This window comes from Taurulus bubalis (genome assembly GCF_910589615.1).
Source record: "Taurulus bubalis genome assembly, chromosome: 1".
NCBI lineage: Eukaryota > Metazoa > Chordata > Actinopteri > Perciformes > Cottidae > Taurulus > Taurulus bubalis.
This window is the reverse complement of record NC_136589.1, coordinates 2,114,820-2,137,423: the sequence shown is the minus strand read 5'-3', so window position 1 is coordinate 2,137,423 and position 22,604 is coordinate 2,114,820. Positions and strand designations below refer to the sequence as shown.

The 22,604-nt window shown below is 45.8% G+C and overlaps 1 protein-coding gene across 1 annotated transcript; it reads right to left on the bottom strand.

The window, feature by feature from the left end:
- Nucleotides 1-7: 7 nt before the first annotated feature.
- tbc1d8 (TBC1 domain family member 8) lies at nucleotides 8-21,864 on the bottom strand. The gene is made up of 19 exons (XM_079228290.1): nucleotides 21,702-21,864; nucleotides 16,362-16,472; nucleotides 16,167-16,285; nucleotides 14,920-15,148; nucleotides 13,890-14,130; nucleotides 12,009-12,216; nucleotides 11,204-11,401; nucleotides 10,017-10,172; nucleotides 9,755-9,905; nucleotides 8,731-8,945; nucleotides 8,521-8,638; nucleotides 7,333-7,618; nucleotides 4,821-4,956; nucleotides 4,587-4,685; nucleotides 4,170-4,506; nucleotides 3,990-4,055; nucleotides 3,451-3,537; nucleotides 3,159-3,253; nucleotides 8-1,090 (listed from the first exon to the last, which is right to left on the bottom strand). Exons 1-19 carry the CDS (start codon nucleotides 21,823-21,825, stop codon nucleotides 722-724), a joined length of 3,345 nt encoding a protein of 1,114 aa, XP_079084416.1. The 5' UTR covers nucleotides 21,826-21,864; the 3' UTR covers nucleotides 8-721.
- Nucleotides 21,865-22,604: the final 740 nt, after the last annotated feature.

Below are 22,604 nucleotides of genomic sequence, written 5' to 3'. Positions count from 1 at the left end.
TTTATTAAACAAAGTCTTTTATTTCAAAAAGGAACAATTCCATCTGCGTCTTATTTTCCTCAATCTGGAAAACTGTGGATTATTTTTCCAATACTTTGAAAAATATGTATTTATTTTTTCGAGACATTCAATATGAAAGAAAACCGACGTTACAAAAGAATCAATAGAAAATATCTGCGCTAGATTTGTCCGTTTTGAGGATCATCGGTTCCTAATAAGGCAGTTTTTAATCTTCATAATAACGTTTCTCATGTGAGTTATGATTCACGCCGTCATCAGTTAGATGAGAAATCTTTGGGTTGCCAGGTTGTGAAAATAGGTTTACATCTGCTGAATGTTGACCTCTGACCTTCTGGATGGACATTTATTAACATTCAACAGCTCGTCGCTTATTAATGATCTTTATAACATTTATGGATAATTATGAAGTCGGACCCTCCGCTACTTTTTATTATTACCTCATGAATGAGTGAGATGTTTCACAACCTGGCAAGTTATTAATGTTTACACAGAATTAGTAAATTATTTATCAACATAATAAAGTCGTTAGTCACAAATTATCAAGTGCTGACGATTCATTTGTTCAGTTGAACGTAGAAGAAATCATTAAAGTTCGAGTGACGGAATCATGTGGAGGGACTTCTGACTTCTGGCTCAAGGGGGGGGGGGGGCAGTCACCTGGTCCCAGTGGAGTCACCTGGTCCCGGTCACCTGGTCCCGGTCACCTGGTCCCGGTGAGACTCAGCAGCGCCCCCCTCTGGCTGTACTGCTTCTCTCGGGCCGCCTCCAGCTTGGCGCTCAGGTCCAGCGGTTTCTCCAGGAAGTTCACCAGCGCCGGCTCGGTGAGCAGCGACGCTAGAACCTGAGCGAAGCTGACCCTCCACTCGTCTTCGGCCTCTGACCCCGAGCCGGGGGCGGGGCCAGAGCTGGGGGCGGGGCCAGAGCTGGGGGCGGGGCCAGAGCGGTGGCCAGCCTCGCCAATCTGCAGCACGAGGCTCGTCACCGTGGCGATGGCCTGGAAGAGATCGTTCTCCTCGGGGTCGCCGTGGAACATGCTGTACAGAGTCTTACAGAACTGGATGAACTCACGCTGAGGAAGAGGAGAGGAGGAGGAGAGGAAGAGGAGAGGAGAGGAAGAGGAGAGGAGAGGAAGAGGAGAGGAGAGGAGAGGTTGAGGAGAGGAAGAGGAGGAGGAGGAGAGGAAGAGTGTTTATATGAGATAAGTATTAATCATGTGGGTTATTATTTATTATCAATAAATAAATCAATATATATATATATAAACTCAATAACTGATCAACAACAATCATCAGCAGTAGAAATAATGTAGTGAATTAATACTTCGTCAAAAAAGTAATTTTATAAGAAGTTTTATAAAAATAAATATTGTTTTATGCAAATGTCGTAAAAACAAACACGTTATAGTTCATCGTCACATGACTCACAGTGATTACATCAGGTTTCATACTTTAAACTTAATTATATATCATAATAGTTGTTTTGATTTGAATTAAGTGCATTCTGTCCACTTGAAACAAGCATTTCATATTCCATAAGGGTTCTCCAGGAGACGGTTCTCCAGGAGACGGTTCTCCAGGAGACGTTTTCTCCAGGAGACGATTCTCCAGGAGACGTTTTCTCCAGGAGACGATTCTCCAGGAGACGTTTTCTCCAGGAGACGATTCTCCAGGAGACGTTTTCTCCAGGAGACGGTTCTCCAGGAGACGTTTTCTCCAGGAGACGATTCTCCAGGAGACGTTTTCTCCAGGAGACGATTCTCCAGGAGACGTTTTCTCCAGGAGACGATTCTCCAGGAGACGTTTTCTCCAGGAGACGTTTTCTCCAGGAGACGATTCTCCAGGAGACGTTTTCTCCAGGAGACGTTTTCTCCAGGAGACGTTTTCTCCAGGAGACGATTCTCCAGGAGACGTTTTCTCCAGGAGACGTTTCTCCAGGAGGCGGCTCTCCAGGAGGCGGCTCTCCAGGAGGCGGCTCTCCAGGAGGCGTTCTCCAGGAGGCGGCTCTCCAGGAGACGGCTCTCCAGGAGGCGTTTTCTCCAGGAGACGGCTCTCCAGGAGACGTTTTCCAGGAGGCCGTTCTCCAGGAGACGGGTTCTCCAGGAGGCGGGTTCTCCAGGAGACGGGTTCTCCAGGAGGCGGCTCTCCAGGAGGCGGCTCTCCAGGAGACGGGTTCTCCAGGAGACGGGTTCTCCAGGAGGCGGGTTCTCCAGGAGGCGGGTTCTCCAGGAGACGGTTCTCCAGGAGGCGGTTCTCCAGGAGGCGGCTCTCCAGGAGGCGGCTCTCCAGGAGGCGTTCTCCAGGAGACGGTTCTCCAGGAGACGGTTCTCCAGGAGACGTTTTCTCCAGGAGACGGTTCTCCAGGAGACGTTTTCTCCAAGAGACGGGTTCTCCAGGAGACGGGTTCTCCAGGAGGCGGGTTCTCCAGGAGGCGGTTCTCCAGGAGGCGGCTCTCCAGGAGACGGCTCTCCAGGAGGCGGCTCTCCAGGAGACGGCTCTCCAGGAGGCGGCTCTCCAGGAGACGGTTCTCCAGGAGACGTTTTCTCCAGGAGACGGTTCTCCGGGAGACGGGTTCTCCGGGAGACGGGTTCTCCAGGAGACGGGTTCTCCAGGAGAAGGGTTCTCCAGGAGGCGGCTCTCCAGGAGACGGCTCTCCAGGAGACGGCTCTCCAGGAGGCGGCTCTCCAGGAGACGGCTCTCCAGGAGGCGGCTCTCCAGGAGACGGTTCTCCAGGAGACGTTTTCTCCAGGAGACGGTTCTCCGGGAGACGGGTTCTCCGGGAGACGGGTTCTCCAGGAGACGGGTTCTCCAGGAGACGGCTCTCCAGGAGGCGGCTATCCAGGAGACGGTTCTCCAGGAGACGGTTCTCCAGGAGATGTTTTCTCCAGGAGACGGGTTCTCCAGGAGACGGCTCTCCAGGAGGCGTTCTCCAGGAGACGGGTTCTCCAGGAGACGGTTCTCCAGGAGACGTTTTCTCCAGGAGACGGTTCTCCAGGAGACGGTTCTCCAGGAGACGTTTTCTCCAGGAGACGGTTCTCCAGGAGACGGGTTCTCCAGGAGGCGGGTTCTCCAGGAGGCGGGTTCTCCAGGAGGCGGGTTCTCCAGGAGGCGGGTTCTCCAGGAGGCGTTCTCCTGCAGTACCTGGTTCATGAGAGCCAGAGGTTTCTCCACGTCTTTCTCCTTCAGGAGATCCTTCAGCATCTGCTGCAGCTGCTGCTGGTAGTCCAGCTCCTCTCCTGGAACCACCATGAATATAGATAAACATCATATATACAATATAATAACATATATACACAACATAATAACATCATATATACAATATAATAACATATATACAATATAATAACATCATATATACAATATAATAACATCATAGAGCTTTAACACGTCACACCGTCATCACATTAATCAATATTCATAATGAATCACCAACCAGAGGCCAGATTAACACAGAGGGGTCTGTTTGTGGACAGCTGGGAGCTCTTCATCAGAGAGGGGTCTTCCTTACTCTCAGTCAGAGCTGCACACACACACACACACACACACACACACACACACACACACACACACACACACACACACACACACACACACACACAGTTTTGAGGTATAAATATGAACTGCGTAGTAAAGTCTACACACAGCAGGTAAAATAAGTCTTGAACACGTCACTATTTCTCTGAGTAAATATATTTCTAAACATGAAATCACATGTCGTAACAACACAACGTGATCAGACACACAAAGAAGTTCACAAGTTAAGTTGTGTAATAAGTTGTGTAATAAAATGGAAGACACATCATTTACTCAGCAACATGGTGACGTGTGAAATACTTATTTTACCGGCTGCGTGTTCGTACTCCTGCGAGAATAAAACACTTCACATGGGAACAGAATTATCCTTTAATTACCCCTTTAAATCTATCAATCAATCAATCAATCAATCAATCAATATGAACATGAGATATGAACCTGGTGGGATGTGCAGACGGTAAAGCAGACGGATCTTCTCATTCAGCTCTTTACAGTACAACGTGTCTGAGGGGAGAACAAAGAGTCTTTAACACACACACACACACACACACACACACACACACACACACACACACACACACACACACACACACACACACACACACACACACCCCTCACCCAGCCAGCCGGTGAACCCCCTGAAGGACACCAGTGCGTCCCCGTGGTCCAGCAGGCTGAAGGTGCGGTCGGCCAGCGTCTCGGCGTGGTGGGCGGAGCCTCCGGGCCACGGCGCCAGCAGCCCGTAGAGGCTCTTGAACTGAGGCCGGTCCAGCCGGTACCGCCGCTCCTCGTAGGAGCGCCCGGCGCCGCCGGGCCGCCACGCCGACGCCTCGGCCGCCGCCGCCGCGCTGCGGTCGCCCCAGTAGAGGCTGATGAAGTGCTCCGTCCTGAAGAGGTCGTAGACCGAGGACAGCGTCTCCGCCGAGAGGGACACGTCTGCAGTCGCCACGCGCAGCTGCGGGGAGGAAGAGGAGGAGGATGAAGAGTGAGGCGCTGCTCGCTCTCAGTCACGTGACCGCGGCGTCTCTGACTCACGGCGTTGTCCTTGGTCGTGTCCTCGTGGCTCTGCAGGACTCGGATCCGGTGCCGACAGCGGAGACGCTCTATCTGCCTCACGGTGAGGTCCCCGAACCGCTGGGGACAAGATGGAGGACGTGAGCATCATCATCATCATCATCCGTCCACAACGACTACAATAGCATTAAAGTTATAAAAAGTTTCCTGTCTCCTGTCTTTAAAGAAAACCTTTATTAAAATAACTAAACTGACCTCGTAGGACTCGTTGATGAGGTCGCTGATGTTTGTGTTCCTCACTGCAGGAACATCAACGCCGCCGCCGGCGTCTTCTGCAGCCGGCGGCGTGGACGGAGGACACGCCTCCTCACTTCCAACCTGGTCCAGAAAACTACAGGAGAAAATAATGAGAAAGATGTAGCGCTTCAAAGCCAGGAAATATCATGCAAGTTAAATATATAGATACAAAATATACATGAAAAGAAATACATACAAAAATATACATATGCAAAACATATTAAAATGACTACCGTAAAATGCGGGTTATACGGCGCAGCCTTTTATACGCCCCATCTACTAAATTTAAAGAAAATCGTATTTAATCATAAACAAGCCGCTGCTGCTGCCGCCACCGCCCGCTGCCCGAGTCGGGCATGAGAAGGAAAACAGGTCTGACGCCGAGGGAACCCCTTGGCGCGAGCTAACAGCTAACGAGCTAAGAGCTAGCAAGCGCTGTGGAGGCAGTGGGAGAGGCTAGCTCGCACTGCTAGCTTAAATTTAGAATCGAAAAAGAAATCCACAAATCAGCCGCACCGATATATAAACCGCACAGGTCAAAGTTGAGGAAAAAGAAAAAAGTATCGGCATATAACACGCATTTTACGGTACATTTAAAAAATATATATTTATATATATTTTTTTTTAATACATACATCTAAAAATATTTATCTAAAAAGATATTATAAACAAATTGTATATATACACTGTGTATATATATATATATATATATATATATATATATATATATATATAAACAAAGTATACACTGTATACACATAAAATATATTTAAAAAGTAAAATGCCTTGAGTTGCACTATATTAGAGCACTAATAACAGCAGTGAATATGAACACAGGTGTGTCTACATGAACACAGGTGTGTCTGGATGAACACAGGTGTGTCTGGATGAACACAGGTGTGTCTGGATGAACACAGTTGTGTCTCAGGTGTGTCTGGATGAACACAGGTGTGTCTCAGGTGTGTCTATATGAACACAGGTGTGTCTCAGGTGTGTCTACATGAACACAGGTGTGTCTCAGGTGTGTCTACATGAACACAGGTGTGTCTCAGGTGTGTCTACATGAACACAGGTGTGTCTCAGGTGTGTCTATATGAACACAGGTGTGTCTCAGGTGTGTCTACATGAACACAGGTGTGTCTCAGGTGTGTCTACATGAACACAGGTGTGTCTCAGGTGTGTCTACATGAACACAGGTGTGTCTCAGGTGTGTCTACATGAACACAGGTGTGTCTCAGGTGTGTCTACATGAACACAGGTGTGTCTACATGAACACAGGTGTGTCTCGGGTGTGTCTACATGAACACAGGTGTGTCTCAGGTGTGTCTACATGAACACAGGTGTGTCTCAGGTGTGTCTACATGAACACAGGTGTGTCTCAGGTGTGTCTACATGAACACAGGTGTGTCTCAGGTGTGTCTACATGAACACAGGTGTGTCTCAGGTGTGTCTACATGAACACAGGTGTGTCTACATGAACACAGGTGTGTCTCGGGTGTGTCTACATGAACACAGGTGTGTCTCAGGTGTGTCTACATGAACACAGGTGTGTCTACATGAACACAGGTGTGTCTCAGGTGTGTCTATATGAACACAGGTGTGTCAGCTACAGGTGTGTCTCAGGTGTGTCTACATGAACACAGGTGTGTCTCAGGTGTGTCTACATGAACTCAGGTGTGTCTACATGAACACAGGTGTGTCTACATGAACACAGGTGTGTCTCAGGTGTGTCTACATGAACACAAGTGTGTCTCAGGTGTGTCTACATGAACACAGGTGTGTCTACATGAACACAGGTGTGTCTCAGGTGTGTCTATATGAACACAGGTGTGTCTCAGGTGTGTCTATATGAACACAGGTGTGTCTCAGGTGTGTCTATATGAACACAGGTGTCTCAGGTGTGTCTATATGAACACAGGTGTGTCTCAGGTGTGTCTATATGAACACAGGTGTGTCTCAGGTGTGTCTATATGAACACAGGTGTGTCTCAGGTGTGTCTATATGAACACAGGTGTGTCTCAGGTGTGTCTATATGAACACAGGTGTGTCTCAGGTGTGTCTACATGAACACAGGTGTGTCTCAGGTGTGTCTACATGAACACAGGTGTGTCTACATGAACACAGGTGTGTCTCAGGTGTGTCTACATGAACACAGGTGTGTCTCAGGTGTGTCTACATGAACACAGGTGTGTCTCAGGTGTGTCTACATGAACACAGGTGTGTCTACATGAACACAGGTGTGTCTACATGAACCCAGGTGTGTCTACATGAACACAGGTGTGTCTCAGGTGTGTCTACATGAACACAGGTGTGTCTCAGGTGTGTCTATATGAACACAGGTGTGTCTCAGGTGTGTCTATATGAACACAGGTGTGTCTATATGAACACAGGTGTGTCTATATGAACACAGGTGTGTCTATATGAACACAGGTGTGTCTCAGGTGCGTCTGGATGAACACAGGTGCGTTACCTGCTGAGGATCATGAGCGCCTGCCCGTCGTCCGTGCAGGCCGCCAGCTGCGTGGCGTTGGCGCCCAGCGCCGCCAGCGCCAGCTGGAAGATGGCCTTGATGCCGTGGCAGAAGAAGCAGTCGACCACGCAGACGGCGCTGCTGAAGGGAATCACGCTGAGGAACAGCGTGAGGAACCAGGACAGAGACACCGACGACAGGGTGGACAGGTCCGGCACGCAGCACGCCAGCTCCGGCAAGCGGTCCCGGATCAGCTCCTCGAACACCGACTGGTCCACCTGAGCGCCTGCGGGGAGGGGGGGAGTGTGTGTGAGAGAGTGTGTAGTGTTGTGTGTTGCACGTGGGTTACAACAATATGAAAATGTAATCCCACAATGACACGATTGTCAGATAACTCCAGATTGTATTCATGAATTTGCCAATTTAAGTATAAAACTAATTAAATACAGTATTACCTGTAATAAATATCAAATATACTTTATTAGAACTAAAGTTCTGCTTTGATAGTTGAGCGTTTCCATGTTCTATTCTCTTATGTGAAATAATGAATACTGCATTTATTTATAATGTACATTTCAATTAATTTTGATTATTTATCCAAATGTTACTCAACATTCTTAATAGATCAAAAATCTCAGCATGTTTGTATTCACTTTAAACTGTAGTTCCATGTTGAGCAGTTTAATGCACATGTTTGTATTTCTGCTTCCTTATATTTATTATTTAATTGTATTCTCTACATATACTGTAGCATTATGTGCTCATTTAGCCTTGACAGCCCTTATTGAGATATATATATATATATATATATATATCTCAATAAGAGAAACTGTAGACCCAAAAACCCTCTGGTGATCAGTAAAGTTCTGATTGAGCAGCTTTGAGCTGTAGTTCATGGTTTTCACCACTAGGTGGCAGAAATCGCCACTGTTCAGTCTGTTTACAAGCTGCAACATTAAGTCAATGCTCCGAATAAAAAGTTCTCAGCAGCATAAAAACATCTATTAATAAATGGAAGAGGAAATCGTTTCAAACACGTAAACAAAGTGCTTCACAGGAGATGAGGCCAGGAATAAATCTGTTGGTGTAGTCTGGTGTTTGATCAGCGGCCAAAACAACAACAACATGAACACATGAATGTAACATCTCCGTGGCTCTTCCAGGTCTTCCACGAAGCTGTGACCTCACCTATGACCCTGCGGTTGAAGTAGTCCGGCAGCATCCGCTCACAAACCGCCACCAGCAGCCAGAACGCTTCTTCCTCTTTGGCGTAAAGCAGCAGCACCGACGCCAGGATGTTCATCGACTGAGGAAGACGAGGAGGGAGGAAGAAACAAACACGGGGTCAGCATCACGAAGACCAGGAGGATTATTTATTTTAACTACTGCTGCGCCTACCTGGCAGTACCCGATCTTGGGGTTGCGGTGGGCGTAGGCGGTGAGCACGCGGCGCAGGGCGGCGATGCCGGTGGGGTTCTGGAAGGCCGGGTGGTCCGGCAGCGAGCGGTGGAGATCCCGCTCGATCTCCTCGGTGGCCAAACTGCTCAGACCCATCGACTTCTGCACCGTGCGGGCGTAGTAACCCGGATGGGCCTCCAGCTCCGAGGACGCGTCTGCAGGAAACACAGGAAGTGACCATATAAGGAGGGAGGAGGATGAAGCACAGACTTCTATACAACCAGAGGAGTCGCCCCCTGGTGGTCAGGAGAGAGAATGCAGCTTTAACACATGAAGCATAGACTTCTATACAACCAGAGGAGTCGCCCCCTGGTGGTCAGGAGAGAGAATGCAGCTTTAACACATGAAGCATAGACTTCTATACAACCAGAGGAGTCGCCCCCTGGTGGTCAGGAGAGAGAATGCAGCTTTAACACATGAAGCATAGACTTCTATACAACCAGAGGAGTCGCCCCCTGGTGGTCAGGAGAGAGAATGCAGCTTTAACACATGAAGCATAAACTTCTATACAACCAGAGGAGTCGCCCCCTGTTGGTCAGGAGAGAGAATGCAGCTTTAACACATGAAGCATAGACTTCTATACAACCAGAGGAGTCACCCCCTGGTGGTCAGGAGAGAGAATGCAGTTTAACACATGAAGCATAGACTTCTATACAACCAGAGGAGTCGCCCCCTGGTGGTCAGGAGAGAGAATGCAGCTTAAACACATGAAGCATATACTTCTATACAACCAGAGGAGTCACCCCCTGGTGGTCAGGAGAGAGAATGCAGCTTTAACACATAAAGCATAGACTTCTATACAACCAGAGGAGTCGCCCCCTGGTGGTCAGGAGAGAGAATGCAGCTTTAACACATGAAGCATAGACTTCTATACAACCAGAGGAGTCGCCCCCTGGTGGTCAGGAGAGAGAATGCAGCTTTAACACATGAAGCATATACTTCTATACAACCGGAGGCCTCTTACCAGAAAGCGTCATCCACAGCTCTCCTCTCAGAGACTCCGGTATCCCCATGGCAACGAGCCTCTGGATCTTGTCCGTGCGGAACATGTGGACGCCGCGGCCGAACTCGGAGAAGTGTTCGTCCCACAGACGCTCCTTCAGCCGCTCCGCGCTCTGCAGGAAACACACAGAGGCGCGTTGGTTTTAACCTCTAAACGCCTGGAGGTCGTGGGGCGCTGCCCCCGCTGCCCCCGTGGGGCGCTGCCCTCGGGGAACCGGCTCCACCTCTTTGCCGCCGCGGCCCGGTTGGTCGTGGTTCTGGTGGAAGGCCGTCATCAGAGCCTCGCTGTTCACGGTGTTACGCAGAACCTGCTCCTCCACCTCGTCCTCGTCAGCCGGGCCGGTGTCGTAGTAGAAGGTGTAGTACGGCGTCGGGGCGCTCTGAGTTCAGAGAACACACTTTAGTTTTTACACTAAAGGCCTCATGTTTAATGTATTGGTATTATTGGACATCAATATTGGAGGAATTGAACAGAGATGACAAATAAGAAAATATAGAAAAATAATTATATGCATTTTCATATATTTATTTGTAAATATATTTCTGTATATTTTGTAAACAAATATTTATTTTATATTTATGTTACATTTTAATGTTTTTATTATTTTTTTAAACAATGTAATGTATTTATTTGTATCCCTTTATTTAATCTCTTATTTGTTTAGCTTTAAATTATTTATTTATTTCTCTTCATATTTCCACATTTATGTTCTCATTCTTTTATAGATGTATTCTCCTTCAGGGCACAATGACTATATGAGACTCCTCTCTCTCTCTCATCCGTCTAAAAAGCTCAATAAAAGCTCAGTAAGAGCTAAATAAAAGCTCAATAAAAGCTCAGTAAGAGCTAAATAAAAGCTAAGTAAAAGCTAAATAAAAGCTCAATAAAAGCTCAATAAGAGCTAAATAAAAGCTAAGTAAAAGCTAAATAAAAGCTCAATAAAAGCTCAGTAAAAGCTAAATAAAAGCTCAATAAAAGCTAAATAAAAGCTCAGTAAAAGCTAAATAAAAGCTCAATAAAAGCTCAGTAAGAGCTAAATAAAAGCTCAGTAAAAGCTAAATAAAAGCTCAATAAGAGCTAAATAAAAGCTCAATAAAAGCTCAGTAAGAGCTAAATAAAAGCTCAATAAAAGCTCAGTAAGAGCTAAATAAAAGCTAAGTAAAAGCTAAATAAAAGCTCAATAAAAGCTCAATAAGAGCTAAATAAAAGCTAAGTAAAAGCTAAATAAAAGCTCAATAAAAGCTCAGTAAAAGCTCAGTAAAAGCTAAATAAAAGCTCAATAAAAGCTCAGTAAGAGCTAAATAAAAGCTCAGTAAAAGCTAAATAAAAGCTCAATAAGAGCTAAATAAAAGCTCAGTAAAAGCTAAATAAAAGCTCAATAAAAGCTAAAGCTAAGCTAAGCGTTCGCACCGCGCTCCTCTTGCCGTCGCTCCGGCTGCGGAACACGGACTGTTTCCACTGCAGCGCCCGCAGTCTGGATTTGAGGTTCTCCACCAGCTCGTCTCGGTTCTGCAGCTCGATCAGCTGGAAGGCCTTCTTGGTCCGGACGCTCACGATGACGGGGTCGGGCAGCAGGCTGGTGCTCTCCGCCTTCTCGATGGACAGCACCTGAATATGTTTTATTTAGATATAAACATGCAACATATAAATAATAAGCAGCTTCTGTGACTTGGAGCTTTTATACTAAATGTTATTTAAACTAGAGCTCAGAGGACCAGATAAATAAAGTGAATTTAACGTCATCACTTACAGTAACTGAAGCAGAATGAAACACTGAAGCTCTGCATATAATAATAACAATAATAATATAATAAAGGAGGCGATAACGAGACTTGAGGACCAGAAGAGGACTTAATCTGTAGGAACAGATTTAAGTAAACTTTTCTAAAGACTTCAAATATTCTGTTTTATGTTTAGATACATTAGGAAATTTAAAGAGGAATAAATAAATGTGGATATATAAAAAACAAATAACCACATTTATAATAATTATATGCAAATTCATTTGTTTTCCAATTTATTTCTGTCCATACTTATTCATATATTTTTCAAAAATGTTTATTTATTGGATGAAATTACTAAATTTGACTGTATAGGTCAGAAATGACTCGGTGGTATTATGGTATGTGGTTTAACTCGGTTCCGTTTAAAAGCAGCACCGCGCCGTCCGGCTGACGGGCAGGTGAGCTCGCGGGGGGGGCGGGGCCGCAGGTACCTCCGAGAGCGGGACGAGGAGGATGCAGCTGCCTTCCTCCCGGCCGGAGAAGCACAGGTAGCCGTCGGTGGCGTAGAGCGTCCCGGCCGCGTGGCAGCGAGCGTGAGGCGTCCACACCGAGCACGCCGCCACCTCGTGCAGCCGCTCGCCACGAGGGAGCCGGAACAGAGCCAGCACGTAGTCCCTCAGGGCCTGCTCCTCCAGGACCCTGGGGAAGGGTTAGGAGGTGACACGGGGAGAGAGTTAGGAGGAAGAGTTAGGAGGTGACACGGGGAGGGAGAGTTAGGAGGTGACATGGGGAGAGAGTTAGGAGGAAGAGTTAGGAGGAAGAGTTAGGAGGTGACACGGGGGGGAAGAGTTAGGAGGTGACACGGGGAGAGAGTTAGGAGGAAGAGTTAGGAGGTGACACGGGGGGAAGAGTTAGGAGGTGACACGGGGAGGGAGTTAGGAGGAAGAGTTAGGAGGTGACACGGGGGGTGAGTTAGGAGGAAGACTTAGGAGGTGACACGGGGAGAGTGAGGAGGTGACATGGGGAGAGAAGAGATAGGAGGTGATACAGGGAGGAAGAGCTAGGAGGTGACACAGGGAGAGAGTTAGGAGGAAGAGTTAGAAGGTGACACGGGGGGAAGAGTTAGGAGGTGACATGGGAGGGGTGGTTAGGACGTGACACGGGGAGGAAGAGTTAGGAGGTGACACGGGGAGGAAGAGTTAGGAGGTGACACGGGGAGGGGGAAGAGTTAGGAGGTGACACGGGGAGGGGGAAGAGTTAGGAGGTGACACAGGGGGAGAGTTAGGAGGTGACACAGAGGGAGAGTTAGGCGGTGACACAGGGGGAGAGTTAGGAGGTGACACGGGGGAAGAGTTAGGAGGTGACACGGGGGAAGAGTTAGGAGGTGACACGGGGAGGGGGAAGAGTTAGGAGGTGACACGGGGAGGGGGAAGAGTTAGGAGGTGACACGGGGGAGAGTTAGGAGGTGACACGGGGAGGAAGAGTTAGGAGGTGACACGGGAAGGAAGAGTTAGGAGGTGACACAGGGGGAGAGTTAGGAGGTGACACAGGGGGAGAGTTAGGAGGTGACACGGGGAGGGGGAAGAGTTAGGAGGTGACACGGGGGGAGAGTTAGGAGGTGACACGAGGAGGAAGAGTTAGGAGGTGACACGGGGAGGAAGAGTTAGGAGGTGACACGGGGAGGAAGAGTTAGGAGGTGACACGGGGAGGAAGAGTTAGGAGGTGACACGGGGAGGAAGAGTTAGGAGGTGACACGGGGAGGGGGAAGAGTTAGGTGACACAGGGAGGGAAGAGTTAGGAGGTGACACACTGGAAGTCAAAATAAACACACACCCTTCCACCGGCGAGACTTTGGGTTCCGACTTTACACACTGAACCGACACAACATCATGTGTGTTAGTGTGTGTGTTAATGTGTGTTAGTGTGTGTGTTAATGTGTGTAAGTGCGTGTTTTTGTGTGTAATGTGTGTTAGTGTGTGTAATATGTGTTAGTGTGTGTAATGTGTGTTAGTGTGTGTAATGTGTGTAATGTGTGTTAGTGTGTGTAATGTGTGTTAGTGTGTGTAATGTGTGTTAGTGTGTGTAATGTGTGTAATGTGTGTAATGTGTGTTAGTGTGTGTAATGTGTGTTAGTGTGTGTAATGTGTGTTAGTGTGGGTCACAACAGGTCAGGATGGGGTTTCTCCTCTGGTCTCTTCCACTGTTTACTCATCAGCTCCTCCCGCTGGTGGTTAAAACAAACAGACCCCAGAGCAGCAGTGGTTCCGATACTTTAAGTCCTGCTGCTGCTCTTCAAGACCTTCACCCAGACCCGGCTCCCCGATTGGAAAAGGGCTTCCTGGTAACGGAAAGCAGACCCGGCAGCGACTGACCTCTTGGTGATGCGGGCCGGCTGCTGCAGGACCCGGTCCACCTCCAGGCCCTCGCTGTCCAGCAGCCGCCTGATGGCGATGTCGGCCAGCTGACCGATGACCCCGAAGGCCTCGTCCGGGTTCAGGAACATGGAGAACTCCCTCTGGCGCTGCCGCGTGTTGATCCGGACCGCCTCCGTCATCAGACCGGCGGAGACCCGCTCCAACCGCGTCACCTCCGCCCAGGGAACCACGAACTTCACTGGGGGAGGAAAGAGGGAGATATCGGGTTTCTGAACTCTGGTATTATATTGTGAACTAAAATGATCCACAAGAAACAAACTTGTGTTGAGATAACCAGGAATTCATGAGAGGATAAGATTAGAGTTAAAATAAGACCTGAAACAACTTAAAACTACACAGTTTGGTTGCTTTGTCCCTAAAATAATCAGTTATTATTCTGAGGAAAAGAAAAAAACAAGACGACAATGTAGCTTTGATAATAAAAATATCTTCATGGTAAGTTATAATTATGAGATAAAGTCAAAATTATGAGATAGTAATTGGCGCTCTTTTTTTTTTTACCTTTGTTTTTCATATCTCATAATATTTTTCACTTCTCTATCATGAATATTCTTATAAATGGATAAATATATGTTTTTCTTTAACTTTTTCATAATTCTATCTCATAATTTTAAACTTTCTATCTCCATCTCTCCATTTCTTTATTTTACTTGGGAAATGAGCTTCCATAGTTTGTCCAGTAAATTAATTCATAGTTTCTGAGCGGGTCGTCATGTTCGACACAGTACGTATAAATACAATAATAATAATAATAATAATAAAAATGAAAAATGTAGATTTACCCCAAGCACCTCTTTTCCCTACACAAAGCCCTACCATAATAATAATAATAATAAACAGTAGAATAACAATAGGTCCTCCGCTCTGACTAAGTCAGTGCTCGGGCCCTAATAATAATAATAATAATAATAATAATAATGTGAATGAGTCCAGTTTCTGTCTGCTGGCCCTCCCGTTGGGTACTGACCTTCCTTGCCCAGCAGGAAGGAGTAGAAGGCGGCGTGGTTGATGCTGAGGTAGAGGAAGCCCTGCCGCGGCACCCGGCCCTTCCAGCAGCAGCAGGAGTAGAACGTCACCAGCTTCTCCGACGCCGGGAGGCCGAAGTGCAGCTCGAACTTCAGCTGCGCCTCCCGGAACTTGTCTGGCTCTTCCTCCTGGGCGGCCTGCCGGCCACGGACCTCCTCAGCGATGAGGCCCTGCGGGGGACGGGGGGGCGGTTACTCGCCTAGAACCCCTTGAAGCTTTGCCATGAAACCCCTTAAAGCTTCACCATGAAACACCTTAAAGCTTCACCATGAAACCTCTTAAAGCTTCACCATGAAACCCCTTAAAGCTTCACCATGAAACCCCTTAAAGCTTCACCATGAAACCCCTTAAAGCTTCACTATGAAACCCCTTAAAGCTTCACTATGAAACCCCTTAAAGCTTCACCATGAAACCCCTTAAAGCTTCACCATGAAACCCCTTAAAGCTTCACCATGAAACCCCTTAAAGCTTCACTATGAAACCCCTTAAAGCTTCACTATGAAACCCCTTAAAGCTTCACCATGAAACCCCTTAAAGCTTCACCATGAAACCCCTTAAAGCTTCACCATGAAACACCTTAAAGCTTCACCATGAAACACCTTAAAGCTTCACCATGAAACCTCTTAAAGCTTCACCATGAAACCCCTTAAAGCTTCACCATGAAACCCCTTAAAGCTTCACCATGAAACCCCTTAAAGCTTCACTATGAAACCCCTTAAAGCTTCACTATGAAACCCCTTAAAGCTTCACCATGAAACCCCTTAAAGCTTCACCATGAAACCCCTTAAAGCTTCACCATGAAACCCCTTAAAGCTTCACTATGAAACCCCTTAAAGCTTCACTATGAAACCCCTTAAAGCTTCACCATGAAACCCCTTAAAGCTTCACCATGAAACCCCTTAAAGCTTCACCATGAAACACCTTAAAGCTTCACCATGAAACCCCTTAAAGCTTCACCATGAAACACCTTAAAGCTTCACCATGAAACCCCTTAAAGCTTCACTATGAAACCCCTTAAAGCTTCACTATGAAACCCCTTAAAGCGTCACCATGAAACCCCTTAAAGCTTCACTATGAAACCCCTTAAAGCTTCACCATGAAACCCCTTAAAGCTTCACCATGAAACCCCTTAAAGCTTCACCATGAAACCCCTTAAAGCTTCACATGAAACAGCGTACGGGTCCTCACCTTGACCTTCCCCCTCACGAAGCTGGCCACGTCCTCTTTGTTCTCGAACACGGACAGGGAGCGCAGCAGGTTGTGGACCAGCCAGTCCCAGTGCTTGTTCACCTCCTCTACGGCGGCCCCTGAGGGCCAAAGGAGACGAGTCAGAGGAGAGGCCGAGCACCAGAAGAAACCCCTTAAGGAGACTCCATGACTCACCGCTGGCGATGACCCAGCTGATCTGGGAGCCGGGAACCTGCAGCAGGATGCGGAACGGTGAGAGTCGGGCGTTGGAGTCCAGCACCGAGTCCAGAGCCCCGACCAGCAGGCCTGCAGACCACGAGGATACGATGAAGGTAATCGTCAATAAGATAAGATAAGATGATCCCTTATTAGTCCCACAGCGGGGAAACAAGAATAATAAATACAATAAAAAGTAAAAAACAAACAAATTCTTCATTCTTTATTCAGGGGGACCTTATAATTTATTACTTTATTTAAAATTGTTCATCACAAAACAAGAGATGTTCGTGTATCTGTGAATAAATTAATGTTTCTTAACTCAACGTTCAGTGATTTGTTTGTTTTGGACCGATTAAGAGTTTTAAAGCATATTCTGATGATTATCTGGATAATATCGTGAATCACAATTATTTGAGCTCCAGATTAATTTTTCCTATAATCACGTTTCTAGTCGTCGTCCAATAAACTGTCACACTATTGTGGAACAGTTTAGCTAATATTTAATAACATAATAACACATTATGGTCAAACTACAGAAGCACAATTAGATAAATCACAATTATTATTAATATTGATAAAGCAGAGTATTGCAGAGTCGTCTCAGTTTAAAGCTCGGTCAGCATTTATTAAGTGTATTAAGAAACTTTCCGTCGTCTTTAATAAACTTTGTCTGATCGGCTTCACGGACTCAATCACATCCAACGCCTCACTTCCTGTAGAGGAGTCATGTCCTTATAAGGAGCTGCAGCTCAGTCTGAGCAGACGTTTCCATGGTGACCATCAACACCAGTTATACAGCGGCTATATGTTTGTATTATAACTTTTATGAAAATGTTACGTTTGAATATGCAGAGGACGCATTATATTATTAAACGTGTGCTATTTTTTTAAATAAATCTGAACGTTGAATAAAACCAATGTTTCATGTTGTTGACGTTTGAGAGTGAAATATTTGTAATTATAGATATCTCTTTGTATCACTTCATAACGCAGAAAATAATGTCAACATACATTTCCACCATGTTTTTATTACTAAATGTGTATAAATGAGGTTATGAATGTGTAAACAAACCCCTCTGCACACAGTCTGGAGACACGACAGGTGAACACATGAACTCATAGATATCACCATCAAACTTCACCACTGACATTAAGAGGAGCATTTATTGTATTACAAGTTTTATGAAAGGTTGTGCTTAAATATGCAAAGGAATATAAAATATGTAAGTTATCAGTGCATGAAAAACGAGTATCTTCACTTCTTCATACAAAGTTCTTGTGTTGCTCCTCCTGCTTTAAACTGTTGAATCTTTTATCAACCTGCCCGACAAAGTCACGTCTGAACAACATGGGACTCAAACAGACGACATCAGCCCTCCTGCATACCAGAGGCAGACTTTATGGGATGGAACTCAGCAGCTTACAGGCTGTAAAACCTGCAGTGGAACCAGTATTTCATGGTTTTGTGAACTCGTGTGAATTAAATACTTAAGAATGTTTGTGTTCTGCTTGGAATTTCGTTTTTTTGTGCTAAAACATAACTTTTGTTTAGTTACCTAAACCGAACTTGTGTTGCCTCAACCTAACTTTCGTTGCCTCAACCTAAACTGTGTTGCCTCAACCTAAACTGTGTTGCCTCAACCTAACCTGTGTTGCCTTAACCTAACCTGTGTTGCCTTAACCTAACCTGTGTTGCCTCAACCTAACCTGTGTTGCCTCAACCTAACCTGTGTTGCCTTAACCTAACCTGTGTTGCCTCAACCTAACCTGTGTTGCCTCAACCTAACTGCCATAGTTATTAGTATCCTCCCCATAATGTTTTTTGTACAAGTCGTTGTTGCTTTAATTAAACTCATGAGTTTAAATGCAACACAGGAGCTTAAAGATGAGCAGAGGGTCAGGAATAAAACCCAGACTGGTGTGAAGCGGCTGATCGGTTGCAGATGTTTCGTTGCCCAACCCGTCTCAGCAATCCTGCTGAAGTGTGTCATCACGGTTGTGTTTTCACAGCTCAGAGCCCACATGAACACAGACACACTACAAGCAGTCAGATCTGTTTCCTCCTGTGAGTCAGAGCTCTTTTAGTTAGTTAATGGTGAAGACGGGACAACAGGACTTGACCTTTGACCTCTCTCGCCATGGCAACAAAGCATGCACACAAAGTAAAAACCCCGGCCAGGAAGTTCCTACCATTCTGTTTCAGGAGGAGCGCTCTGGTTTCCCCACGGGGAGGAGGAGAAAGAAGACAGAGGCCCAGAGGCGTCCATCGTTACGAAAATCTACTGGACAGACAATGTGTCAGAGGCCTGTGAAGCCGGAGAGGAAGAGGAGAGAGGACGAGGAGAGAGGACGAGGAGAGAGGACGAGGAGAGAGGACGAGGAGAGAGGACGAGGAGAGAGGAAGACGAGAGAGGAAGACGAGAGAGGAAGCGGAGAGAGGACGAGGAGAGAGGACGAGGAGAGAGGAAGAGGACGAGGAGAGAGGACGAGGAGAGAGGACGAGGAGAGAGGACGAGGAGAGAGGACGAGGAGAGAGGACGAGGAGAGAGGACGAGGAAGCAGCGACATGAGAGCTTCACTCAGAGCGCTGGGAAGCTGCAAACAGCTCACATGTAAAGGTGGAGGAAGAACTAGATATGCTAGGAAAGATTAAAGAGGAAGTAGAGATGTTAGTGAAGATTAAAGATGGAGGAAGTACAGATGTTAGTAAAGATTAAAGAGGAAGCAGAGATGTTAGTGAAGATTAAAGATGGAGGAAGTACAGATGTTAGAGATGGAAGTAGAGATGTTAGTAGAGATGGAAGAAGTAGATATGTTAGTAGAGATGGAAGAAGTAGAGATGTTAGTAGAGATGTTAGTAGAGATGTTAGTAGAGATGGAAGAAGTAGAGATGTTAGTAGAGATGGAAGAAGTAGAGATGTTAGTAGAGATGGAAGAAGTAGAGATGCTAGTAGAGACGGAAGAAGTAGAGATGCTAGTAGAGATGGAAGAAGTAGAGATGTTAGTAGAGATGGAAGAAGTAGATATGTTAGTAGAGATGCTAGTAGAGATGTTAGTAGAGATGCTAGTAGAGATGGAAGAAGTAGAGATGTTAGTAGAGATGGAAGAAGTAGATATGTTAGTAGAGATGCTAGTAGAGATGTTAGTAGAGATGCTAGTAGAGATGGAAGAAGTAGAGATGTTAGTAGAGATGGAAGAAGTAGATAGGTTAGTAGAAATGCTAGTAGAGATGTTAGTAGAGATGCTAGTAGAGATGCTAGTAGAAATGGAAGAAGTAGATATGTTAGTAGAGATGCTAGTAGAGATGCTAGTAGAAATGGAAGAAGTAGATATGTTAGTAGAGATGCTAGTAGAGATGTTAGTAGAGATGCTAGTAGAGATGTTAGTAGAGATGCTAGTAGAAATGGAAGAAGTAGATATGTTAGTAGAGATGCTAGTAGAGATGTTAGTAGAGATGCTAGTAGAGATGTTAGTAGAGATGCTAGTAGAGATGCTAGTAGAGATGGAAGAAGTAGAGATGTTTGTAGAGATGGAAGAAGTAGATATGTTAATAGAGATGCTAGTAGAGATGTTAGTAGAGATGCTAGTAGAGATGGAAGAAGTAGAGATGTTAGTAGAGATGGAAGAAGTAGAGATGTTAGTAGAGATGCTAGTAGAGATGGAAGAAGTAGATATGTTAGTAGAGATGGAAGAAGTAGATATGTTAGTAGAGATGCTAGTAGAGATGTTAGTAGAGATGCTAGTAGAGATGGAAGAAGTAGAGATGTTAGTAGAGATGCTAGTAGAGATGGAAGAAGTAGAGATGTTAGTAGAGATGGAAGAAGTAGATATGTTAGTAGAGATGTTAGTAGAGATGCTAGTAGAGATGCTAGTAGAGATGGAAGAAGTAGAGATGTTAGTAGAGATGTTGTTTGTGAGCTCTGAATCTTTTGTTTGTTTGTTGGAGAACTACAAACGTTACATTGTGTTTAAATAAAGCTTAACCCTTTCATTTGGCAGCAATGTGTTCAATATATTGGCAAGCAACTAAACAAAAGTTAGTTTTGGGCAACAAAATCCCTTAGTTAGGATTACGAAAATAATTATTGTTGGGCTCAAAAAACAGTTTTTAGGCAACAAAACAACAACAACAACAACAACAACAACAACAACAACAACAAAAGCACAACAACCTGGACATTTGGCCTCGGGGTTGAAAGTTCCTTAATGTCTTCAGTCTCTCTGACCTCCTGAAGTTCTTAAACTAGCAGCTGCTTGTCGGTGACGTCACTGCTGGAGTTTAACCCTTTAGCCACCGAGCAGCGACAGAAACCTCAGAGGAACATTCACAGGAAGTGAGAACGAGGGGACCTTTAGAGTTTCAGGAAACGGAGAGTTTTTAATAAAATAAACTGAACATCCTGGATGTCGAATACTTTTAGTTAAATTATCTCGTCTTGAAACAGAAACTAATATTTTAACATTCTGGTTTTGTTCATATTAGACAGATTTCGATCTTTTACGTTTTATCATCAGCTTTAAAACAGAAAACACATTTTTTTACAGTTTCTGCCCGTTTTAATATTTACTTTATTTACACAGTATTGAAATCATATGAGTCATATTTGTAATTGTTGTTGCAAAAGGTGATATTTTATCGAGATTTATGGTCTAAACATGATTTAAAACCTGTTTATTCTTATATTGCTCTGCATTTGAGCCACAATGAAAACTAAAGTTACTGTATAGAACATCTGGAACAGGAATGCTCCTGAGAACCTGATTCACTCCTCAGAGTTCACTCTGTCACCTCCTCCTGAGAACCTGATTCACTCCTCAGAGTTCACTGTGTCACCTCCTCCTGAGAACCTGATTCACTCCTCAGAGTTCACTGTGTCACCTCCTCCTGAGAACCTGATTCACTCCTCAGAGTTCACACTGTCATCTCCTCCTGAGAACCTGATTCACTCCTCAGAGTTCACTCTGTCACCTCCTCCTGAGGGCCTCTGTGTTGGTTATCCCTGTTGTTTCTATAGTGGTTTGTTTGTGACCTGACAGCTGTTTTCTCCGGCCTCGCCCCTGCAGGTTATTTACCTCCTTTACCTGTGTGTAAAGTTGTTTGTTTGTTTGTTTGTTTGTGACCTAGCACTGTTTTACCTCCTTTACTTGTGTAAGTAGTTCCTTACCGATGTCTAACGTTGTTTGTTTGTTTGTTTGTTTGTTTGTGACCTGACACTGTTACCTCCGTTACTTGTGCGTAAAGTAGTTCCGTACCTGTGCGTAAAGTTGTTTGTTTGTGCCCTCACACTGTTCCTTGTGCGTAAAGTAGTTCCGTACCTGTGATCCGGCCCGGCTCCCCGTGGCCTCTCCTCCTCTGCAGGAGGAAGAAGTCGTTGCTCCGCGCGGTCACCCAGAGCTTCAGAGCGTTTTTCAGCAGGACTTCCTCCGGGTTCAGCCACATGTTCTCCCGCAGGAGGGACCGGAGGACCGGGGCACTGGAGGACCGGAGGACGGGGGTGCCGGGGGTACCGGGGCACCGCGCGGCTGTGAGCGGCCTGTCGGCTCCACCGCGGCGGGGTTAGGGCTGCTCCATGTTGGCCCTCACCACCGACAGCTGCAGGTCCTACTTCCTCTCCTCGGCTGCTCCACAGCAGCTGTAACGGCCTCCAAAGATCGTCTATTTGAGGTGATGACTCACCCTGGAGTTCAATTTTTTTTTTTTATGAATTCAAATTTAACAATAATATCTGAGGAATATTTTTTGGGGAATAAAAATGTAATGTTATCTGTTTTTTATATTGTTTGATGTGAATAAAAGAGATTTATTGTTTGCAAAAGAACTACAAAGAGAAAACAAAAACAAACAAGACACAGTTTGTGGTTTCTGAAAAGCAGTAACAGAGTGGGAGCTCCTCGTTTTACTTTCTTTCCGCATTTCACCAACTTTTCCCTTTCGCCAGTTCCGGCAGCGAGTCACTGCCCTCCTGTGATTGGCTGTCAGCTGACAGGTGCTCAGGTCTCTGCCCTCCTGTGATTGGCTGTCAGCTGACAGGTGCTCAGGTCTCTGCCCTCCTGTGATTGGCTGTCAGCTGACAGGTGCTCAGGTCTCTGCCCTCCTGTGATTGGCTGTCAGCTGACAGGCGCTCAGGTGCTCAGCACCTTGATGATCCCACAAAATCAGAACCATTTATTGCCTTGAATTTGCATAACATTAAACATTTAACAATAAACATTTAACAA